Source organism: Penicillium arizonense (assembly GCF_001773325.1).
Source record: "Penicillium arizonense strain CBS 141311 chromosome Unknown PENARI_contig002, whole genome shotgun sequence".
NCBI lineage: Eukaryota > Fungi > Ascomycota > Eurotiomycetes > Eurotiales > Aspergillaceae > Penicillium > Penicillium arizonense.
Window position 1 is genome coordinate 1,463,526 of NW_019173279.1, and position 16,947 is coordinate 1,480,472.

At 49.1% G+C, this 16,947-nt stretch overlaps 8 protein-coding genes across 8 annotated transcripts; 4 read left to right on the forward strand and 4 right to left on the reverse strand.

The window, feature by feature from the left end:
* Positions 1-1,615: 1,615 nt before the first annotated feature.
* On the reverse strand, positions 1,616-2,848 carry PENARI_c002G05059 (SDR family oxidoreductase; the record flags this gene model as incomplete). The annotated part of the gene is made up of 6 exons (XM_022627488.1): positions 1,616-1,740; positions 1,798-1,948; positions 2,004-2,203; positions 2,267-2,430; positions 2,489-2,747; positions 2,794-2,848. The coding sequence occupies 6 exons, from the start codon at positions 2,846-2,848 to the stop codon at positions 1,616-1,618; spliced, it is 954 nt and encodes a 317-aa protein (XP_022492859.1).
* Positions 2,849-3,437: 589 nt separating this feature from the next.
* PENARI_c002G01632 (uncharacterized protein) lies at positions 3,438-4,041 on the forward strand (the record flags this gene model as incomplete). The annotated part of the gene is made up of 2 exons (XM_022627242.1): positions 3,438-3,497; positions 3,544-4,041. The coding sequence occupies 2 exons, from the start codon at positions 3,438-3,440 to the stop codon at positions 4,039-4,041; spliced, it is 558 nt and encodes a 185-aa protein (XP_022492883.1).
* Positions 4,042-4,536: 495 nt separating this feature from the next.
* On the forward strand, positions 4,537-6,269 carry PENARI_c002G09354 (cytochrome P450; the record flags this gene model as incomplete). The annotated part of the gene is made up of 4 exons (XM_022627788.1): positions 4,537-4,900; positions 4,981-5,181; positions 5,249-6,015; positions 6,081-6,269. The coding sequence occupies 4 exons, from the start codon at positions 4,537-4,539 to the stop codon at positions 6,267-6,269; spliced, it is 1,521 nt and encodes a 506-aa protein (XP_022492446.1).
* Positions 6,270-6,336: 67 nt separating this feature from the next.
* On the reverse strand, positions 6,337-8,455 carry PENARI_c002G10430 (transcription factor domain-containing protein; the record flags this gene model as incomplete). Its single annotated transcript, XM_022627850.1, has 3 exons — positions 6,337-6,985; positions 7,043-7,149; positions 7,214-8,455. 3 exons carry the CDS (start codon positions 8,453-8,455, stop codon positions 6,337-6,339), a joined length of 1,998 nt encoding a protein of 665 aa, XP_022492589.1.
* Positions 8,456-9,053: 598 nt separating this feature from the next.
* PENARI_c002G03965 (uncharacterized protein) lies at positions 9,054-9,818 on the forward strand (the record flags this gene model as incomplete). The annotated part of the gene is made up of 2 exons (XM_022627409.1): positions 9,054-9,144; positions 9,199-9,818. The coding sequence occupies 2 exons, from the start codon at positions 9,054-9,056 to the stop codon at positions 9,816-9,818; spliced, it is 711 nt and encodes a 236-aa protein (XP_022492383.1).
* Positions 9,819-10,161: 343 nt separating this feature from the next.
* Positions 10,162-11,658, forward strand: PENARI_c002G05361 (glycosyltransferase family 69 protein; the record flags this gene model as incomplete). The annotated part of the gene is made up of 5 exons (XM_022627509.1): positions 10,162-10,180; positions 10,340-10,824; positions 10,890-11,115; positions 11,166-11,575; positions 11,641-11,658. The coding sequence occupies 5 exons, from the start codon at positions 10,162-10,164 to the stop codon at positions 11,656-11,658; spliced, it is 1,158 nt and encodes a 385-aa protein (XP_022492505.1).
* A 485-nt stretch (positions 11,659-12,143) lies between these two features.
* On the reverse strand, positions 12,144-12,917 carry PENARI_c002G03199 (HPP family protein; the record flags this gene model as incomplete). Its single annotated transcript, XM_022627350.1, has 2 exons — positions 12,144-12,626; positions 12,711-12,917. The coding sequence occupies 2 exons, from the start codon at positions 12,915-12,917 to the stop codon at positions 12,144-12,146; spliced, it is 690 nt and encodes a 229-aa protein (XP_022492678.1).
* A 249-nt stretch (positions 12,918-13,166) lies between these two features.
* PENARI_c002G03226 (uncharacterized protein) lies at positions 13,167-16,510 on the reverse strand (the record flags this gene model as incomplete). Its single annotated transcript, XM_022627352.1, has 5 exons — positions 13,167-13,234; positions 13,373-14,082; positions 14,137-15,830; positions 15,883-16,195; positions 16,248-16,510. 5 exons carry the CDS (start codon positions 16,508-16,510, stop codon positions 13,167-13,169), a joined length of 3,048 nt encoding a protein of 1,015 aa, XP_022492979.1.
* Between the last annotated feature and the right edge of the window lie 437 nt (positions 16,511-16,947).

Genomic DNA, 16,947 nt, shown 5'->3' on the forward strand with positions numbered 1-16,947 from the left:
ATAGGGATGTAAATAGAAATGGAACCAAATCATTATCCTCTCGTTTTTACCCATTATCTGTCTCTTGTAAGATCCACGTAATCCAAGTCCCTCCTCGTATCGAAAAGAGCCTCGAGCAAGAAAATCCCTTAGGAATCAGAGCGGACGGAGATAGGATCCTATATCCGAGGCTTGGTCAGCCCAGTCTCAGTCTAGACATGAATTCCTGCGGTAAAAGGTTGCCCCGGTGGTATCTCAGGACGACTGACCACCAGCCTCCCTCTGTATTTGATCATGGGCTCGAAGTGGGACCGATTGAAACCTCGCGCTTTGTATTCGAGTTTGTTGTCAGCATGTCAGGAGGAAGCAGCTGTCATATCATCTCTTCAATGGCACGGGCGTTGGTATGGATCCAACCAAACCAAGGGGTTGGGCAGCAACGTAGACCATTTCGCTTGGGTCGATGCTGTCAGTCCATGGCATTAATTGCAATTGTCTGGTGAATATTGCGTAGGCCCTTCGAAGGAAACAACCCCAGCACTGGCCACTCTTTTGTATTCTCCCTCCCAGTTCTCGCTTTTTCCGTCTTGTCGTGAATATCATGCATGTCCCGGCGTGAGAATCTCGTGATCGGCGGTTATCGGGATGGGAAGGGATCGTTTAGTGTGATCTCTTGGTAAGAGGAGTACACTGTGCGTCTGACTATTGTATATCATAGGTAAACAACATGTGTGGCGTGAGTAGGGCCTGTATCCCAGCTTACCTGACTGGTAGCGCAGTTGGTGAGACAGACCGACATCAGAATGGAGTGCTGGAGTGCGGTTCAACTTGACTTGACGAAACTGCTGGGTTTTGTAGATCAGCAATCAGGCGAGGCTCAAATGTTGGGGTCAGGGACGCCAGAGGCGCAACTGCGGCTAAGGTACAAATTCCGAGTCAAGCCAGATCAGAAGATCGGTGAGGGAGAATGACTCGATTCTAGTATCTCGTCTGTATGAGAGCTTGGTCCGCGCTCGGGCGACTGGTACGGCCTGTAGCAGGCCATTGGCATAGTAGAAGGACATGTGGAAGAGAGTCGTGGTTCTCTGGTCACACGTCACACTTTACAAGAGTACCCAAGATGGCTCCAGTCCCAGGATATTGACCAAATATGGACCAGTTTATGGCTGGTCCAATTTGCGAGTGCTTAGGCTACGATCGATACTGGGCAGGCTTACTTCTACAAACTCGGATTCTCCGTAGAAGTACATGCAAAATCATTATGATATTATGACCAAAGAGCATATCACAGAAACGGTTATCTGTGGGGATCGATGGATGATTATACAAGTGGGTCTCCGATTGGTCCCTTGCAGGAATATATATCCAAGACCGAGAGACAGCCTGCATCTGTGACAAGGTAGCTCGAGAGGCCAGCAAGACTTAAATCAATAGGACTGTAGTATGAGAATGGAATTACCACAGTAATATATACAAGTAGAGCTCTCCAACGCATGTTTCATAGACATAAGAGAAATTAACTTTATATCAAGAGACCTCCTTTGTATTTGCAAACCACAGTAGCTCCACAAAGTAAGCCCAGGTAAGCCCGAAAAGCCTCAATCTATAATCTGATATACTATCCACTTCCATACACTCAAAGCTTAGACCCCTTCTTGCCTGTCACATTGGGCACCTCATCACCAGAAAGCAAGAAGTCCGGGTAAGACAGCTTACCACCAGAGGCACCGCCCGCTGACATGCGCCAGTTTGCGCCATCGACTGTTGATGCATTAGCACTTGCCTCCAAACATGGTCCACTGTAATCTTTTAACTCACCAACGAGTGTCTGTCCAGTAACGTAGCTGCCAGTGTCCGAGAAGAGATAGACTGTAGCATCGGCGATGTCACGGACGTGTCCGAAGCGACCCAGCGGCTGGGCCTTGGTATAGGCTTCCACGGCATCTGATGGGAGAAGGCGTTCCAGGCCCTAGAAAGAATGGTTACTTCAGATGCTTGGAGACTGAGGGCGAACGTCTACTTACCTCGGTCTGCCCGATAGGTCCGGGTGCGATAATGTTAGAAGTCATGCCACGAGGACCATACTCGATGGCAATGCTGTGGGACAGGGCATCAATGCCGGCTTTGGCGACTGACACGTGGGTCTGGAAGGGCAATCCCCGGTAGTGAATGGTAGCGCTGACGAAGATAATTCTACCGCCCGTGCCAATTGGTAATGGCTTGACTGAGGGGCTGTTAGTAACAGGACTCGAAAAATGTCGGTCGACTTGTGTGATGATTAACTCACGAGACTTGGAGTCCATTCTGTGCTTCTTTCCTGACTCCTTCAAGTAAGGCAGGGTAGCCTTCAGGGTGTTGTAAGATCCCAGGACATCAATATCCATGACAGACTTGAAGGCGTTGGCTGATAGTTGCTCGATGGAGGCGAGGAAGTTGCCCGCCGCTCCAGCACTGTCGAGGATTATTAGCACAAGAATCGAAATGACACTTCAGCTGGTGGTTGGTGTACATGACAAAATCAATACCTCCAAGCTCCTTGACACAGCGCTCGACTGCTTGCTGCAAGTTGTCGAGCTTGCGCACGTCCACAGAGCCAATGCCGATAACTTTGGCACCGGGCCGGGCAGTCGCAATGTCCTGAGCGACACGCTCGGTCTTCTCTACATTACGACCGATGATGCAGGCGTTGGCGCCGAGATGGACTAAAGCCCGAACTTGGGCGCTGCAGATGGTGCCGGCGCCACCGGTGCAGAACACCACCTTGTTTGCTGCGTCTGTTAGCGTGGTCATGGGACAGGGGTCTCGACGACTCACCGAAGATCCCATCCTTCCAGGAGTTGCTCAGATATTCTTCTTTAGGCAGCGGCATTGTTAATGTTGGAAAGAGTAGATTCAAGAATGCGTGGAGAGATGTGAATATAAAGGAGGTCCGTTGATGATACACCGTCGCGTTTTCCCCACAATTGGGTTGGACCTCGGCTTGTCGGGGTCAAGTATGCCCGCAAGGATTAGTGATACACCAAACACAGGGTTATCATGAGTATCTACTGTGTTGAACAGCGTTAAAATTAGAGACGATCAAGCTATGCTCGAATAATTAATTCATATCTCTATGTATCGGGGCAGACACTATATACATGTAACTCTAGCGTGGACTCTGTAGCTGTCGATCTGCAGGTACCGCCCGAATCCAACGTCTTTTCACTATAAAATTGAAGCCAGAATAGACAATCTGCCTCACTCATCCTATACAAAATACAAGCCACTCGAAGTATACAAAACAAACGCCGATTTTCCCTCTCAGCAGGATGAAGAACACCGCAACGCTGATTGGCTGGCGCGTTGGCTGACCGCGACGTCACCGAAAAATAACTCGTTCTGTTCTCGACAACCCCCGAATCACCTCAACGATCCCCATTTCTCGTCCACAGCGAGCCTTTGCACATTGCAATATCACCATGGCGTGCCCTATCAGCGTCACCAAGTTCGTCGGCACCGTCTCCCTCGGTCTTCTTACCGTACGTCAAAACCCCCAACCATACAATCTAACACTAACTCCCACAGGGTCTCTCCTACTCAACCTCCGCAATCACAATCCCAGCTCTCCAACTCCTCCCCACAGCAACAAGCGCCGCAGCTTCCCTAAACGAAGTCAAGCGCCTAAGCCGCCGATACGCCCTACGCCTCTCCTTCCTAACAAACAGCTGCTTCTGCTTCGCATGGTGTCTTTCATCACCACGTCGCCGACACCCATACATGATCTGGCTATGCACATTCTCCGCTGTCGCCGCCCACGGCGTTGACTTCTGGTTCAACCGCCACCTGGGCTTCAAGAACTGGGCCTCCGCTGTCATCCGCGACGTCTCGCATTTCTCGTTGGTCCGGGACTCGGCTACGAAGAAGGACGAGGATCTTGTCGTTGTCGAGGCTGAGAGTGATCTGAATGGTGAGACTGTTCAACGGGAGATGGAGCGCGAGCGCCGTTTGCACCGGGCGCGCGCTTGGTTGTCGGGTATTGCTCTTTCGATTGGTATTGTTGGGCTGTGGGGGGACCGGAAGTGAGATGGGTCTGAGATTGTGAGGATATTTTCCTTTTGTCATAATATTATGGGGTTTCCTGGGATGGGGATACACTGGTTGTTGTCTCCTTGCCTTTTTTCTTGTCAAATGTTTTTGGAGTACTGATTCTTTGGCCTTGACAAAAGAAATGAATACTTTCCTGTCTTCTTGTGCACTTCGGTTTCTTGTACATGATGAAATCAACGTTAAATCTTCGATATTCAGTGCCAATCTGGTGACGATATGACCTGGTTCATTGTAGTCCCATCTCCCGTGAACTCTGAATACCCGAGGTGTACATACCTAGCAGCCAATCGAGTCACGCGAAGTGAAGCTTACCGCGTGTATCACTCTGGGGATGTGGCGGTGGGGGTGGGGGTGGATCGGGGAAACGATACCCCAATTCTTGAGTTTCTACTGGAGTAGACGATCACTATAAAAGAGCAGAGTATATCCATATTCACATACGAGCAGTCGATCCAGAACCAACTCGTCATCATGTACACCCAACTCATCCTCCTCCTCCCCCTCCTCCTAATAACAATCCAAATCCTACTCCGAATAACCGAGTCCCTCACATCCCCTTTAAAGAATATCCCAGGACCATTCTGGGCGCGCTTCAGCAATCTCTGGTACTTCAACCGTATCCGCCGTGGCCAATTCGAACATGACAATATCAAGCTGCACAAGAAATATGGTCCGATTGTGCGGGTTGCACCAAATCACTACAGTATCAGTGATACAGCTGCTATTAAAACTGTCTACGGTACGGGCTCTAAGTTCCCCAAATCTGCTTGGTATGATGGATGGAAGCATCCGGCTCAGTGGACTGTTTTTGCGGATCGGGATATGAAGAGACATGGTATGTTTTCGATGCTTTCGGTTCTTTGAATCGATAGCTTTGGATTAGTTATCTGACTTGTAGGTCCTACATTAATTTAGCCAATACCAGGAAACGGTTCACCAGCTTATACTCCATGAGCTCGTTGGTAAACTACGAACCCTTCGTGGATCATTGCGCAGAGCTGTTCATGACTCATTTGAACGAGTTCTCAGATAACGGGGCGACATTCAACCTCGGACACTGGTTCCAATGCTACGCCTTCGATGTCATCGGAAACATCACATTCGGAGAACGCTTCGGTAAGTAACGTTATCCACCGTCAACCCCTTGAATAACCACAGAAACAACCCACTAACCCGCACAAAGGATTCCTAGACCGAGGCCACGACATCGACGGCACAATTGCAGCCCTCCAAAAAGTAATCATGTACAGCACACTAGTCGGCGTCTTCCCAGAATGGCACCCACGCCTCTTCAAACCGCTAAGCAAGCTAAAATGGTCCGGCGCCGGTGGCCGCGCATACATCAGCAAATTCGTGCAGGACAAGATCAGCGCACACGAGCAAAAAGCCCAAACCCAAACCCAAGACGCCGAAAAAAATGAAACACAATCCCAACCCCAAGATTTCGTGGACAAACTCATGCTCGCCCGACAGAAAGAACCGGAGAAAGTAACAGACTACCACCTCTTCATAATGGGCCAATCAAACGTGACAGCGGGATCTGATACAACAGCTATAAGCCTATCGACGATAATGTGGCATTTGATGCACTACCCAGATGTGCTGCAAAAGCTACGCGAGGAATTAGATGAGTTCACGGCCCACGGCCGGTGCAGCTCGCCTATCACTTTCAAGGAAAGTCAGGAAATGCCCTATTTCCAGGCTGTTATGAAAGAGGCGCTGCGCATGCATGCTGCTACGGGTCTTCCTATGTGGAGGACTGTTCCTGATGGCGGAGCGGAGATTAATGGGCGTTTCTTTCCTGGTGGGACTGTTGTTGGGGTTAATACTTGGGTTGCGCATTATGATGAGACAGTCTTTCCGGATGCGGGGGTTTTTCGGCCGGAGAGGTGGATTGAGGCTGAAGATCAGCCTGAGAGGTTGAAGGTTATGAATCAGATGTATATGCCGGTGAGTTTTGGACATGCTATGTTTGTGTGTTTCTTTGGTTTGCTGGCTGACTCTTTCGATTGTAGTTTGGTCTTGGTTCGAGGACTTGTCTTGGGAAGCATATCTCTATTTTGGAGATGTCTAAGCTTATCCCTCAACTTGTGCAGGAGTTTGATTTTACTCCGTTGCGGAAGACATGGCGTACGGAGAACTTTTGGTTTGTTAAGCCTGTCGATTTTGAAGTTCGGGTGCAGCGGAGGGCCGGAGTCCGGTAGTATGAGATGGGTGTATGAAGCTTCTATGAGGAAGTGATATATGATCTGATATTGTAAATAGCTATCATCAAACCATCCCCAAATTCATTCTTCGATACTCCATGATCAATCCATTGACATCTCCCATATCTGTGTGGTCATATCTTGATGCCTCATATGTATCTTCATTTTCGGTCTGGGCATCGTCCTCTGCCGAGATGATCTTGGCGGATTTAATCCGCGCCAAATGCCAGAATTCCGATGCGTGGCGGAGAAAACCAACGAGTTTCCATATAGTTTCGGGTGTCTCGGGAATATCGATGTCTTCTGGTATTCTTTTATCCCAGATTCGTCTCCAGTTTTCAAGACCTGTCTGCACCGGGGCCAAGGTTGTCTCAAAAATGAGAGAGTTCTGTAGGTGGAACATGAGAGAATGGATGGCTTGAACCATTGTGAATAGATTCAAAGTCCCAATTTTAGAGAACTCTTGAACCAAGTCTTCATTGATTTCAGCCTGACAAATCTGCCGCACAACTGACACGATCGATAGTCTGTTTCGCCAGAACCGAGTCTCGGTCCATTGTTCGAAATGTGACAGGCATTCGGTTGCTGATTCGGCCTGGAAACATGCCTCTGGGCAAGAGACATCCATCTTTAGTTCGGAGACCATTAATCGAGGTGGTGAGTTGTGGAATATGACAAGTGCTGCATCGATGAGAAAGACGAATATAATTGTTCTGGTATAATTAGTATCCCATTGCTTGATCTGCAGTAAAAATTCGTATTGGCCATACCTCATCATTTCCTCCTCTTCCGCAAATTGTTGCCACCACGCTTGCGAACTATCATGGACTTTCAGGTGTCTATGGGAGGCATTCCCAATTCCAACATGTCTTGCAAGCTGTTTAATAATTACATTAGCACACTGATAGGTGGTATGATCATGGTATCAAGGCTTCACTCACAGTTACCATCGACGCATGGCGATACCGTCTAATCCTGGCCTGCGCCTCCCCGGGACCTTCTCGCTTCTGTAGCGAGCAGACTAGATATCCAGCCTGTATACTCTGTAGTCGCTCCTTCTTCCACTTCGAGTCATTGTTTCTGGGTGAAGAATTATCCCGGAAGCACTCATGCGAAAAGATAAGTTCCTCAATGCTATCAAGCCACTTCCTAGCCGCCTTGCTGTCCTCTTGATAGGGAGATAGACATGCACCAATAACTGTCATCACAGATAGCAACCCAGGAGTCGCGGTGTGCGGATTGAAAAGAGGCTTGTGGATAATAGGGCAATTCGGATACCAGAGAGACCAGAAGTATTCTAGGAAACGACGGATATTTGGCGTTGAGAAGAATATCTGGCACTGGTCATGAGTTTCAGATGACCAGTCAAATGTGATCACATCGTTGTTTCTTTTATTGCAAATGATATTCCGTAGGCTTCGCATCAGCTCCAGGGACTTGGGGGCTAAAGTATCAGACACTATTATCGGAGGTACTTTTTGGTTTGTTTTGGAGACTTGTCTCCTTTTTGAGGTAACTTTGTCCTCATAAGCATCTGCAACCAATTTCTGTCTCCATCGGAACGATTCGCGGTCCGTGAATGTGGACATTCCCATTGAACTGGTGAAATATGCAAGATACTCTAGCTTCTCAGCTTGGATAATATCTGAAGTTATCTGTGAGGAGAAGAGAAGATCTAAAGTCGAGAAGTCGAGAGGTGAGGGCATGCTTTGCAATAAATCGTGTGTCGGGTCAAGGGATGGGTCTGAAAAAGAGATATTCTCATTTGAATGATATGAGAGATTGTGTTCATTCTGCAAATGCGGCTCAGATGATATGTTGGCAACTTCGCTTTCATTTTCGAAAGAAAGGTCACTAGGGACTGTTGAGAGGTCAAAGGGAGATAGGACAGAGCCAAGGACCTGGGGATCATTCACGGTTGGTGATACTGCATTTCCGTGTGTTTCTATTGCAAGACACACTCGTTTGGGCTGGTGTATCTCATCTGGATTGACATATTCTTGGTGTTCAGAGTGGCCCTCAGCCCTGAAGGAGCCACGAGACTTGCAAGTCCTCTCATGGCGGCGTAGTGCATCGCTGAATTTCAAAGGTGAGTTCACTGACCTTACTTGGTATACCTTAAGCTCGCACACACCTGCGTTTGAAAGAGTTCCCACATGATGTACAGACATGAGGTCGGGCATTGTCGTCTAGCATATGTTAATACTTGGTCATTCTCTGGATGGAGAGATATACGGGATGCTGAGTGGCGCTTCAGATGCTCTGGTCGACTAAACGTCGTAAAGCATACGTCACAGGACCATTCGTCCATGTTTACATGTTAGAGCATTGAGACTTGACGAGGTGAAGTTCGACTGCAGATCGACTCGGGTAAAGTGGGGAGCGTAAGTGCGGGGGAACCAAGCAAATACATACTTCTAATGTGAACTTAATAAGTTGGTTACTTATAGTTGGTTACTTAGTTGATGTCGTTGTATTTGCTCTATTAACTTGCACTAGATTTGTTGGACTTAGTCATACTGGTCGCATTACACACACGCTAAGGTCAATTACTGTCTCTCCTATCTGCCTAATTTTGTCGTTAATATCGCTTCCACACCAGCGACAGACCCTGAAATGAGCCTTGTGTCTAAGCCAATGAACAAAGAGACCAAATTAATTAATCCCACGCTAAGGATAGCAGCGGATCCGTCGGAAATGAGGCCCTTGGCGCCATTTCAATAAAAGCGAAAGGAACATCACGTTTGATTTCTACGCAAGGACGTCTAAAATAATTCAGACATGGTCGATTTCACTATCGTCAACGGCCAAGTCTACACGCCAGGCCTGGCAATTATCGATGCCCCGCAGCCCGACACACCCCTTGGCGGAGGTAAGTCAATAAGTCAACACAAGCCCATTGTCTCCTTAACTACCAAATATCTAGACAATCTCCAAGTTGCAATCGACGTGTCAGGAAACGGCCAACTCCCATGGCCACCATCCAGCGACACCGACTCATCAACCCTTTTCCACGACATCAGACTCTTCTTGACCTCCGAGTCACTCTCTCACAACTTCACCATCTCAAATGGCACAACACCATCCACTAACACAAGCTACGTCGGCCCAGTACTAGGCCTCGAGCCATCATCGACCGTCAAACACGTGAACTGGATCTGGCCCAAGTGTCTCGTCGGCGATGGCTCCGATTCAAAGAGCGACTCAGATCGGGGCGCATATAACATCTCCATGCACCAGTCTTTCCGCTGGAACGGAACCGACTACTATACCGTGTTTCAGCTTCCCATTTCTGTTACAAGCAGCATCTCTGACAGTGATGAGCGGGTTGACTGCGCTTTACTGGAAAACGAGGTCCTGAGCGTGGCAGAGGTTGATGAGAGTTCGGATTCCCTACCTGGACAGCCGTGGGTTGACGGAGTCAGTACGACAGATTCGAGTGCCCTGCCTACACAGACGGGTATGGGCCTTCGCAGTCATTCGGGTTCGAGACGAATGGCCGGCATTGCGATTGCGGCGACGACGATTCTACACTTCCTGAGTTAAGGAGAGAACAGTTCTTGAATACCATCCCTTGTATACTATTATTTGTTGTTGTCTTGAACTTAATGCGGAGACCCTTTTTCCCACAAGAACAGCCACTGCTTCACACGAAATTATCGCAAGCTTTATGAGTACTCAGGATTATGCTGAGCCTTCCATAACTCACTTCTTTATCGTTGATTTTCGCCGGTCTCTTCATGTGGAAGACAGATCGAGCATGCAGCCTTGTTTGAAGTATGCACCCTCGGATGATATTACGAACCCCTTGATTCACCACCTGTCTCTCCCAGAAATTCCACGTCTCCGCTAACAGCAGAGAAATGCCATTCCAAAAATCAAATTCACCATGTCAGAGAACTCCAACCGTGGGCGTATACCAACCAACCCCAACCCAATATACGAGCCTCGCGCCTAAACCCCCATGACGCTCCTTTCTACCTATAGACGCCCCCTCACCAGAAGAGCCCTCCGATCCCGCCTAACCCGAGCCCTAATAATAATCTTCATAATATGGAACCTAACAGAACTACACCTAATCCAACACCAAACAAATACCTCAGAAGCCAACAAACCCCACCACGTCCCCAAAAGCAAAGAACGAATATACATAGCAAGCGTGAACTGGAACAACGAAGCCATTCTCCGCAGCCACTGGAGCCGCGCCCTCCTAGACCTATCTTCGAAACTCGGACCGGAGAATATATTCATCAGCATCTACGAGAGCGGCAGCTACGATAATACGAAAGGAGCATTGAGAGAGCTAGACTGGGAACTTGAGCGGCTGCGCATTCCCCGGAATGTGACGCTCTCGCCTGTTACGCATGAGGATGAGATTACGGCGCCTGCGCGGGGTGAGGGGTGGGTAAAGACGGTTGGGGGTGGAAAGCAGCTTAGGCGGGTTCCTTATTTGGCTCGCGTGAGGAATTTGGGGTTGTTGCCTTTGTATGATCTTGCTAGGCAGGGGATTACGTTTGATAAGATTTTGTTTCTGAATGATGTTGTTTTTACGGTGAGTTTGGTACTTGTTGTTTTAACTGTATGGATGTATGCTAATTATTGGCTCTGATGCATCAGCCAAGTGATGTTTTTGAACTTCTTGATACTAATAATGGTGAATATGGAGCGGCTTGCTCCTTGGATTTCTCCAAGCCGCCGACTTACTATGATACGTTTGCGCTCCGCGATATCAAGGGCCATGAGGCCGTCATGCAGACTTGGCCTTTTTTCCGTACTGCGGAATCGCGACATGCGATGAAAAATCTGTCTCCGGTTCCGGTGGCTAGCTGCTGGAATGGCATGGGTATGTATCTCTCCATCTAGAGATATCTACACAAACTAAATAGAATATAGTGGCAATGCCTGCAAGTCCATTCCTAGCCAAGTCACCACTACGGTTCCGTGGTATCCCAGACTCACTAGCGGACTATCATCTCGAGGGCTCTGAATGCTGTCTCATCCACGCAGATAACCCTTTATCCAAAGAAAAGGGGGTATACCTCAACCCTCGGGTTCGGGTTGGTTATAACGGCCCAGGATACACGGCCGTTAATCCAATAACGAACTGGCTGACTGCAAAGAGTATTTTACAGGGGCTATGGATCAATCGACTACGCCGCTGGAGTATCACTTCTTGGATTAAAGAAGAAGTAGTACGACGGCGGGTGGATAGTTGGAAAGCCCTTAGTCATAAGAATGAGGAACCGGGTCAGTTCTGTATTATCAATGAGATGCAAGTCCTGCGTCGATATGGGTGGGCTCATGTATGATATTTAACGCGCAATATACACGTTCTACAACTCCCAGTTAACTAACTTGTGCATTACAGCACATGGAATTTCAGTAAAATCCTCTAGCGTACTCTTGTAAGCCAATTTTTGGCAATTGGCTTATTCAGCCTTCGTGGTCTAGTTGGTTATGACGTCGGTCTCATATATCCTTTCTTATGACATTCTTGGTAACAAGATTGACATCCGAAGGTCTCCAGTTCGAACCTGGACGAGGGCATTGTTTTTGGGCTTGGTGGATATGCATTGGAGCTAATTGGCCTGTTAGCGCGGCGAGGGAAGAGTTGTGGGGAGCTCTTTTTTTACAGAAAATTTACTAGAGTACGGAGTATATGGCGCGATAACATTTTATTAAGCTTATTATATTTTATATACATTTGAGCACTTTGTCTATAGGTTGCCCTTGGTAAGTAGTTGCCTCCGTCCGTAGACACAGATCCATCTAACTTCTTCCCCCTGTGTCTTCTCTTATAATGCACCTCACAGCACAGATGGTGGGATACATAGTGCCGTAGATCCTCGCTCCATAATATGTATCCACAAATCACACAGCACTCCTCTCCGACTTCCCTTCATCCAAAGAATCAGCCTCAGCGGGCACAGCAGGTTTAAGCGGCTGCACCGGCGCCGCCGGTGGCTGCGGCGCAATCCAAAAGACAGGATACCTCCTCTGAACATTATTCAAAAGCAGCGCACAAACCAACAATAGCGCAGAAGACAACAATACAATCGGCAGATAATACCAAGAGAGATTCCAGATCTCATCATTAGTAGCCGGCAGCAGTGCAGTCGCACCAGCAGGCGGATGAGTAGTGCCCGTCAACTGCATAACAACAATAGCAATAGCAGTCGAAAGCGACGCCGCCAGCCAGCGGAGGGACTCGAAACGCTCCTGGTCGGACATTAGGCTGAATAGTTTTGTGACGCAGACCCCTGTTAGGGCGCTGAAGAAGTGGCCGAAGACTAGGGCGCGTGGTTGAGCTAGGGGGCTTTCAATTGCGCCGAAGACTAGGACTGCCGATGCACCCTGTTTTTTTTTCTGTTAAAATGCGAACATGGATATGGATATTTGTATTGAGTTGGGGTGTTATTGTTTGGTCGGTTTACTTACATATGAAGCGATGATACCCGGGACATTCCGTTCATTGAAGTAATCGGAGTAATTGAAGATTGCCTGGACGACAGATAGACCGCAGAACGCAGTTATGAAAGACCATACGGCAACGAGATATGTGTTAAGTGGCTTCACGGGTTCTGCGCGATAGCCTAGCCAATGGCTGATCCACCTAGGGAGACGGGCGAGACGCGAAGGGGCCATGGTGGAAGACCGCTAAGCGGCTATAGGTATAGAAAACAAAAAATTAAAGTTAAGCTTAATGGCTTGGTACTGGCTTGGATATCAAGGGAAGAGAAGGAGATCTTAAAGACCTGGCGTGCGCGCTAATTCCGGGCCGTGAGGGGGAAAAAAAAGAAAATTGGAGAAATAGTTGGAGATCAAGACGGTCAGATTGTATTTTTATGACAGGACCAGGTATTGACGCTGGCTCTGGTAATTCTGATTGGATAGCTACTGGGGAATAGCGGGAATATGCGGGGATTCCTGACTAAATTCCCATAATTCATACCAGGCAGTTTCTATGACACATAGTTATGCGGCTCGGCCAGGTCCGTCTTCCATTGTGACTCTATATGCATATCTGACAATAGACTATACATTTTCCTCCAAGCCATGCACTAAGTCTCGGTCCACAATATGAGACTCTCCAAGAGTACCCTTCATAACAAGCACCAGATCATCAACCGCCGCCAGGAACTTAAGGTAAGCACTAACAGCCACGCAGAACCGGCGATAATTCTCATCACGAATAAGATCCTTACTTAGCGAGATTTCAACATGGCGCATATCCCAGAAATCATGACAACGCTTAAGCAGCGGCGTAGGCAGGACTTCGGGCAGAGGATCACCAGTCTTGAGTGACTGCTCAACAACACCCAGAACGGCCATGACATCGCCGATATTGCCGTGATCGAGGAGACCGGCTTGACGGGCTAGACGGCTTTGGAGGTGTTCTGGTAGTGAAGCCGAAAGGTGGAGCAGACGGCCGAGGTTTTGGTTCAGTTCTTGGCATAGGGATTTCACTTGGCCTAGACGCTCGCTGTCGAAGGGTGAACCGGAGAACTCAAAGCGTAGCAGTGCGATGGGTCCTTCCAGTGAGGTGAGGTTGTTGGCGAGGTCGAGTGCTAGCTGCTCTGCTGCCAGGCCTTCGTCTCGTCCCTGGCCCCAGCAGGTCAAGAGAAGGGCGTAGTGGTCTGATAATTCGCGAATGACGTTTGAAAGGGATTTGCAGATGTGGCGTGAGGCCGATGGTGGGCGCGGGAATAGTTGGACAATCAATGCGCCTGCGGATCCGATGAGGACAAGGACGAGTCGGCGCCAGAAGACACTATATCCGAATCCAGGATTGCCGTAAGAGGGGATGTGTCTGGGGGGGTAAATATTAGCCGAGTGAGCTGCCGCATTGCAGGATATTACTTACGTGTCTTCGTAGCTATAGCCGACGACCAGGATACAGGTTGCACCGGCCATCATCATTGCCTGCAGCATGGCAGGGGGAGCGAAGATACGTCCCCACATCAGGATGATGATCACAACTGCCATGATAGCAGCGAGACCGTATGGATTACCTTCGCCGTGACCTGAGCCAATATACCATGCAACCAAGCCCAAGGCACCGCCAATGATGGTACCGATAGCTCGACAAATAAGGGAGAACGTGAAGTCGGCCATATAGATGACCAAAGTGGTTTGCCCCATGATGAGGGCCCACAATCCTTTTTCGCGGTAATAGAAGCCCGCGGTGTTCGGCAGTGCCGCAGGGATGGAGAGAGCGATAGTGACAACCACCATGCGCATAGCAAACATACCTTCCGAGCTGATGAACCAGTGGTAAGTACCAATGATGGCGCGGCCCAGGCCACTGCGTCGTTTGACACGATAGCCTCTGCTGATGCGAAGATGTTGCTGTGCCGCTTTAGACTGCGCCTCTGCAACATCAGGGTCGGTAGTCGGGTTCTGGACCGCAATGACAGGTGCCACGGCATCCTTTCGAAGGACCCAGTTGACGGCGTACCGCAAACCCCTGGGTAGCCACAGGCGGACCTTTTGACGTTCTCGCAGGAGAGCGGTCAATTGTCCCAGGACTCGCTCCCAACTATCGGCGACTCCGAGGAGCTGCTCCTCGTAAATCATTCCAATGACAATACCTCTCACTCTATGCACTGAAAACTCGTCGAGTTTGGTGATCTCGCCTTTTTCGTTGAAGATTTGGGAATGCGTTTCGATTAGTCGTTCGGTGGTTTCATTTGCAAATGATGCACGGAGAGCTTGGATATTCGTCAGTGCCGACTGACTGCGATCGTGCAACTCGGCGAGGTGTTCTCTGGACGAACGGCCGAACCAACGACTCATGTTGACTTTGTGGATACATTCGGCAATTATCTCAGTGGCTTCCTGGCAAGCTGGAATGATATTTTTGCTTGACTCCTTCAATGCTTCGATGGTTTCTGATCGAAGTGATTCATGTTCTGGGCTTCGCAGCGCTTGAACCAGGTTGACACTCTGCATCAGCTGGCGCATACCAACCTCGCGCGGGCGTTTCTTTTCGTCGCCATTGGATTGTGATTCAGTGTCCGATTCCAGGCTCGCAGTCAGTAGACGTAATTTCTCCAGTTTCGCTTCTCCTCCCAGGCGTGCAATGTGGACCTCCAGCAATGACAGGTTAGCCATCAACGCCTGGCGTAGCGGTTGCTTCAAGCTCTTGACATCGTCGGCACCCCACCAGCCGACAGAGAAATCCAAAGGCAAAAACCCGATTGCCGGTTCAATGGCCTTGTAAGCTGCAATTGTTTTCGTTTTGATCTCGAGCAAATCCTTAAGCACCAAGTCTTCTCCCTTCAAAAGGCTGGTTTCTGCGGCATTCAGTGGGCCTTTGAGCAGTCGCACCAACCCTTCCATGCCGTAAAGCACAGTGTGAGAGGTAGACTGAGGGAAAAAGATGAAATGAGAGACGAGTCCCAGTCCAATTCCAATGGCAGCTGGCTCGACCAAGACCTTGGGAATCGTCCCATTGAAAGATGGAAGCAGTGGGCCAATAGTCAAAGTAACATCCACAATAATAGTTGCAAACATCTGCAGCAGGATGAATTTAGGGTTCTTTGCCCGAAGACGAGCCTGTATAAAGGGTCAGCATATTCACAAGTATATCCAGATAGGAAGGTCATACCAATAAATAGATAAATAGACAGATTAAACAATAATAAACGGCGGTAACGCGAGCATCAAGCAAAAAGCCAGAGTAAACAAGCACCTGCTGGACAGCAGCTACACTCTGCCCGGTGGCATTAGCCTGGCTATAAGCGAGTTGGCCGAGCGCTTGAAGCCTAGCCTGGGTCTCAGCCGCCGGCCTTGCGGCAATGGCAGCCTTCATAGCGATGACGCCCCAGGCCCAGCCCAAAGCCATACCCAGAACGAGGGTGAGAGCTCCCAAAAGGAAGATGAAGACAATTCCGGTCGGGGGCACCATAAACAGCACCAAACTGGATGAAACCCGTTAGCAATGGATTCGCGACGATATGGAGAGCAGCTTACGTTGCGAAAAACGTCGCGGTTCCAATGGTACTTAGAGACGGCGTGATAAAGATCAACAGCGACGCGACCCATGCTGCCAGCGAGCACCGGAACAGTACTTTGAGATCGCGCGCATTGAAATGATCGAGCCATCCAGGCAGCTTTTTGCCTGTCTTGGGTGGCGCTGCTTTCTCGGCGGACCCCGACCCCTCTCCGTTGGACGTCAGCGGAGAGCTTGGCCGGGCATCGCGCGAAGGCGAAGGCTCGGATGTGGGTTCAGTCATAACATGAACGGTGCATCCGGGCAAATAACCTTGAAGCAGTTGGAAGTTTGAAGGGATGTGGGCATTCCGCGCGATTAAAGGGGATTAAGATTTTTGTGCCCAGACTTTCGAACTTTCAAACTTGGAACACGAAAACGACTGATCGGCACTATTGCCATTATTTGATTTGGCTGTAGACCTGATGGTTCACCCGTTGATCGTCCTTTAGCTTGCCACATTGTCTCGCTTCGGATGTTAGACTGTGCATAATATGTTATGCTGCGTCCAACTTGGGCTTGGCAATGCGTGTGCTGCATCGCACCAACATAGAAGCTTGGCGACGGGGCCTGTCTCAGGGAGTGGAGATGGTGAAAATATTGCAAAGACAATGGATTTCTGGATCTTGTCGGGTACTATTGAACGCCTCTGTCATATATTTTCTTGGGTCAAGGCTAAAT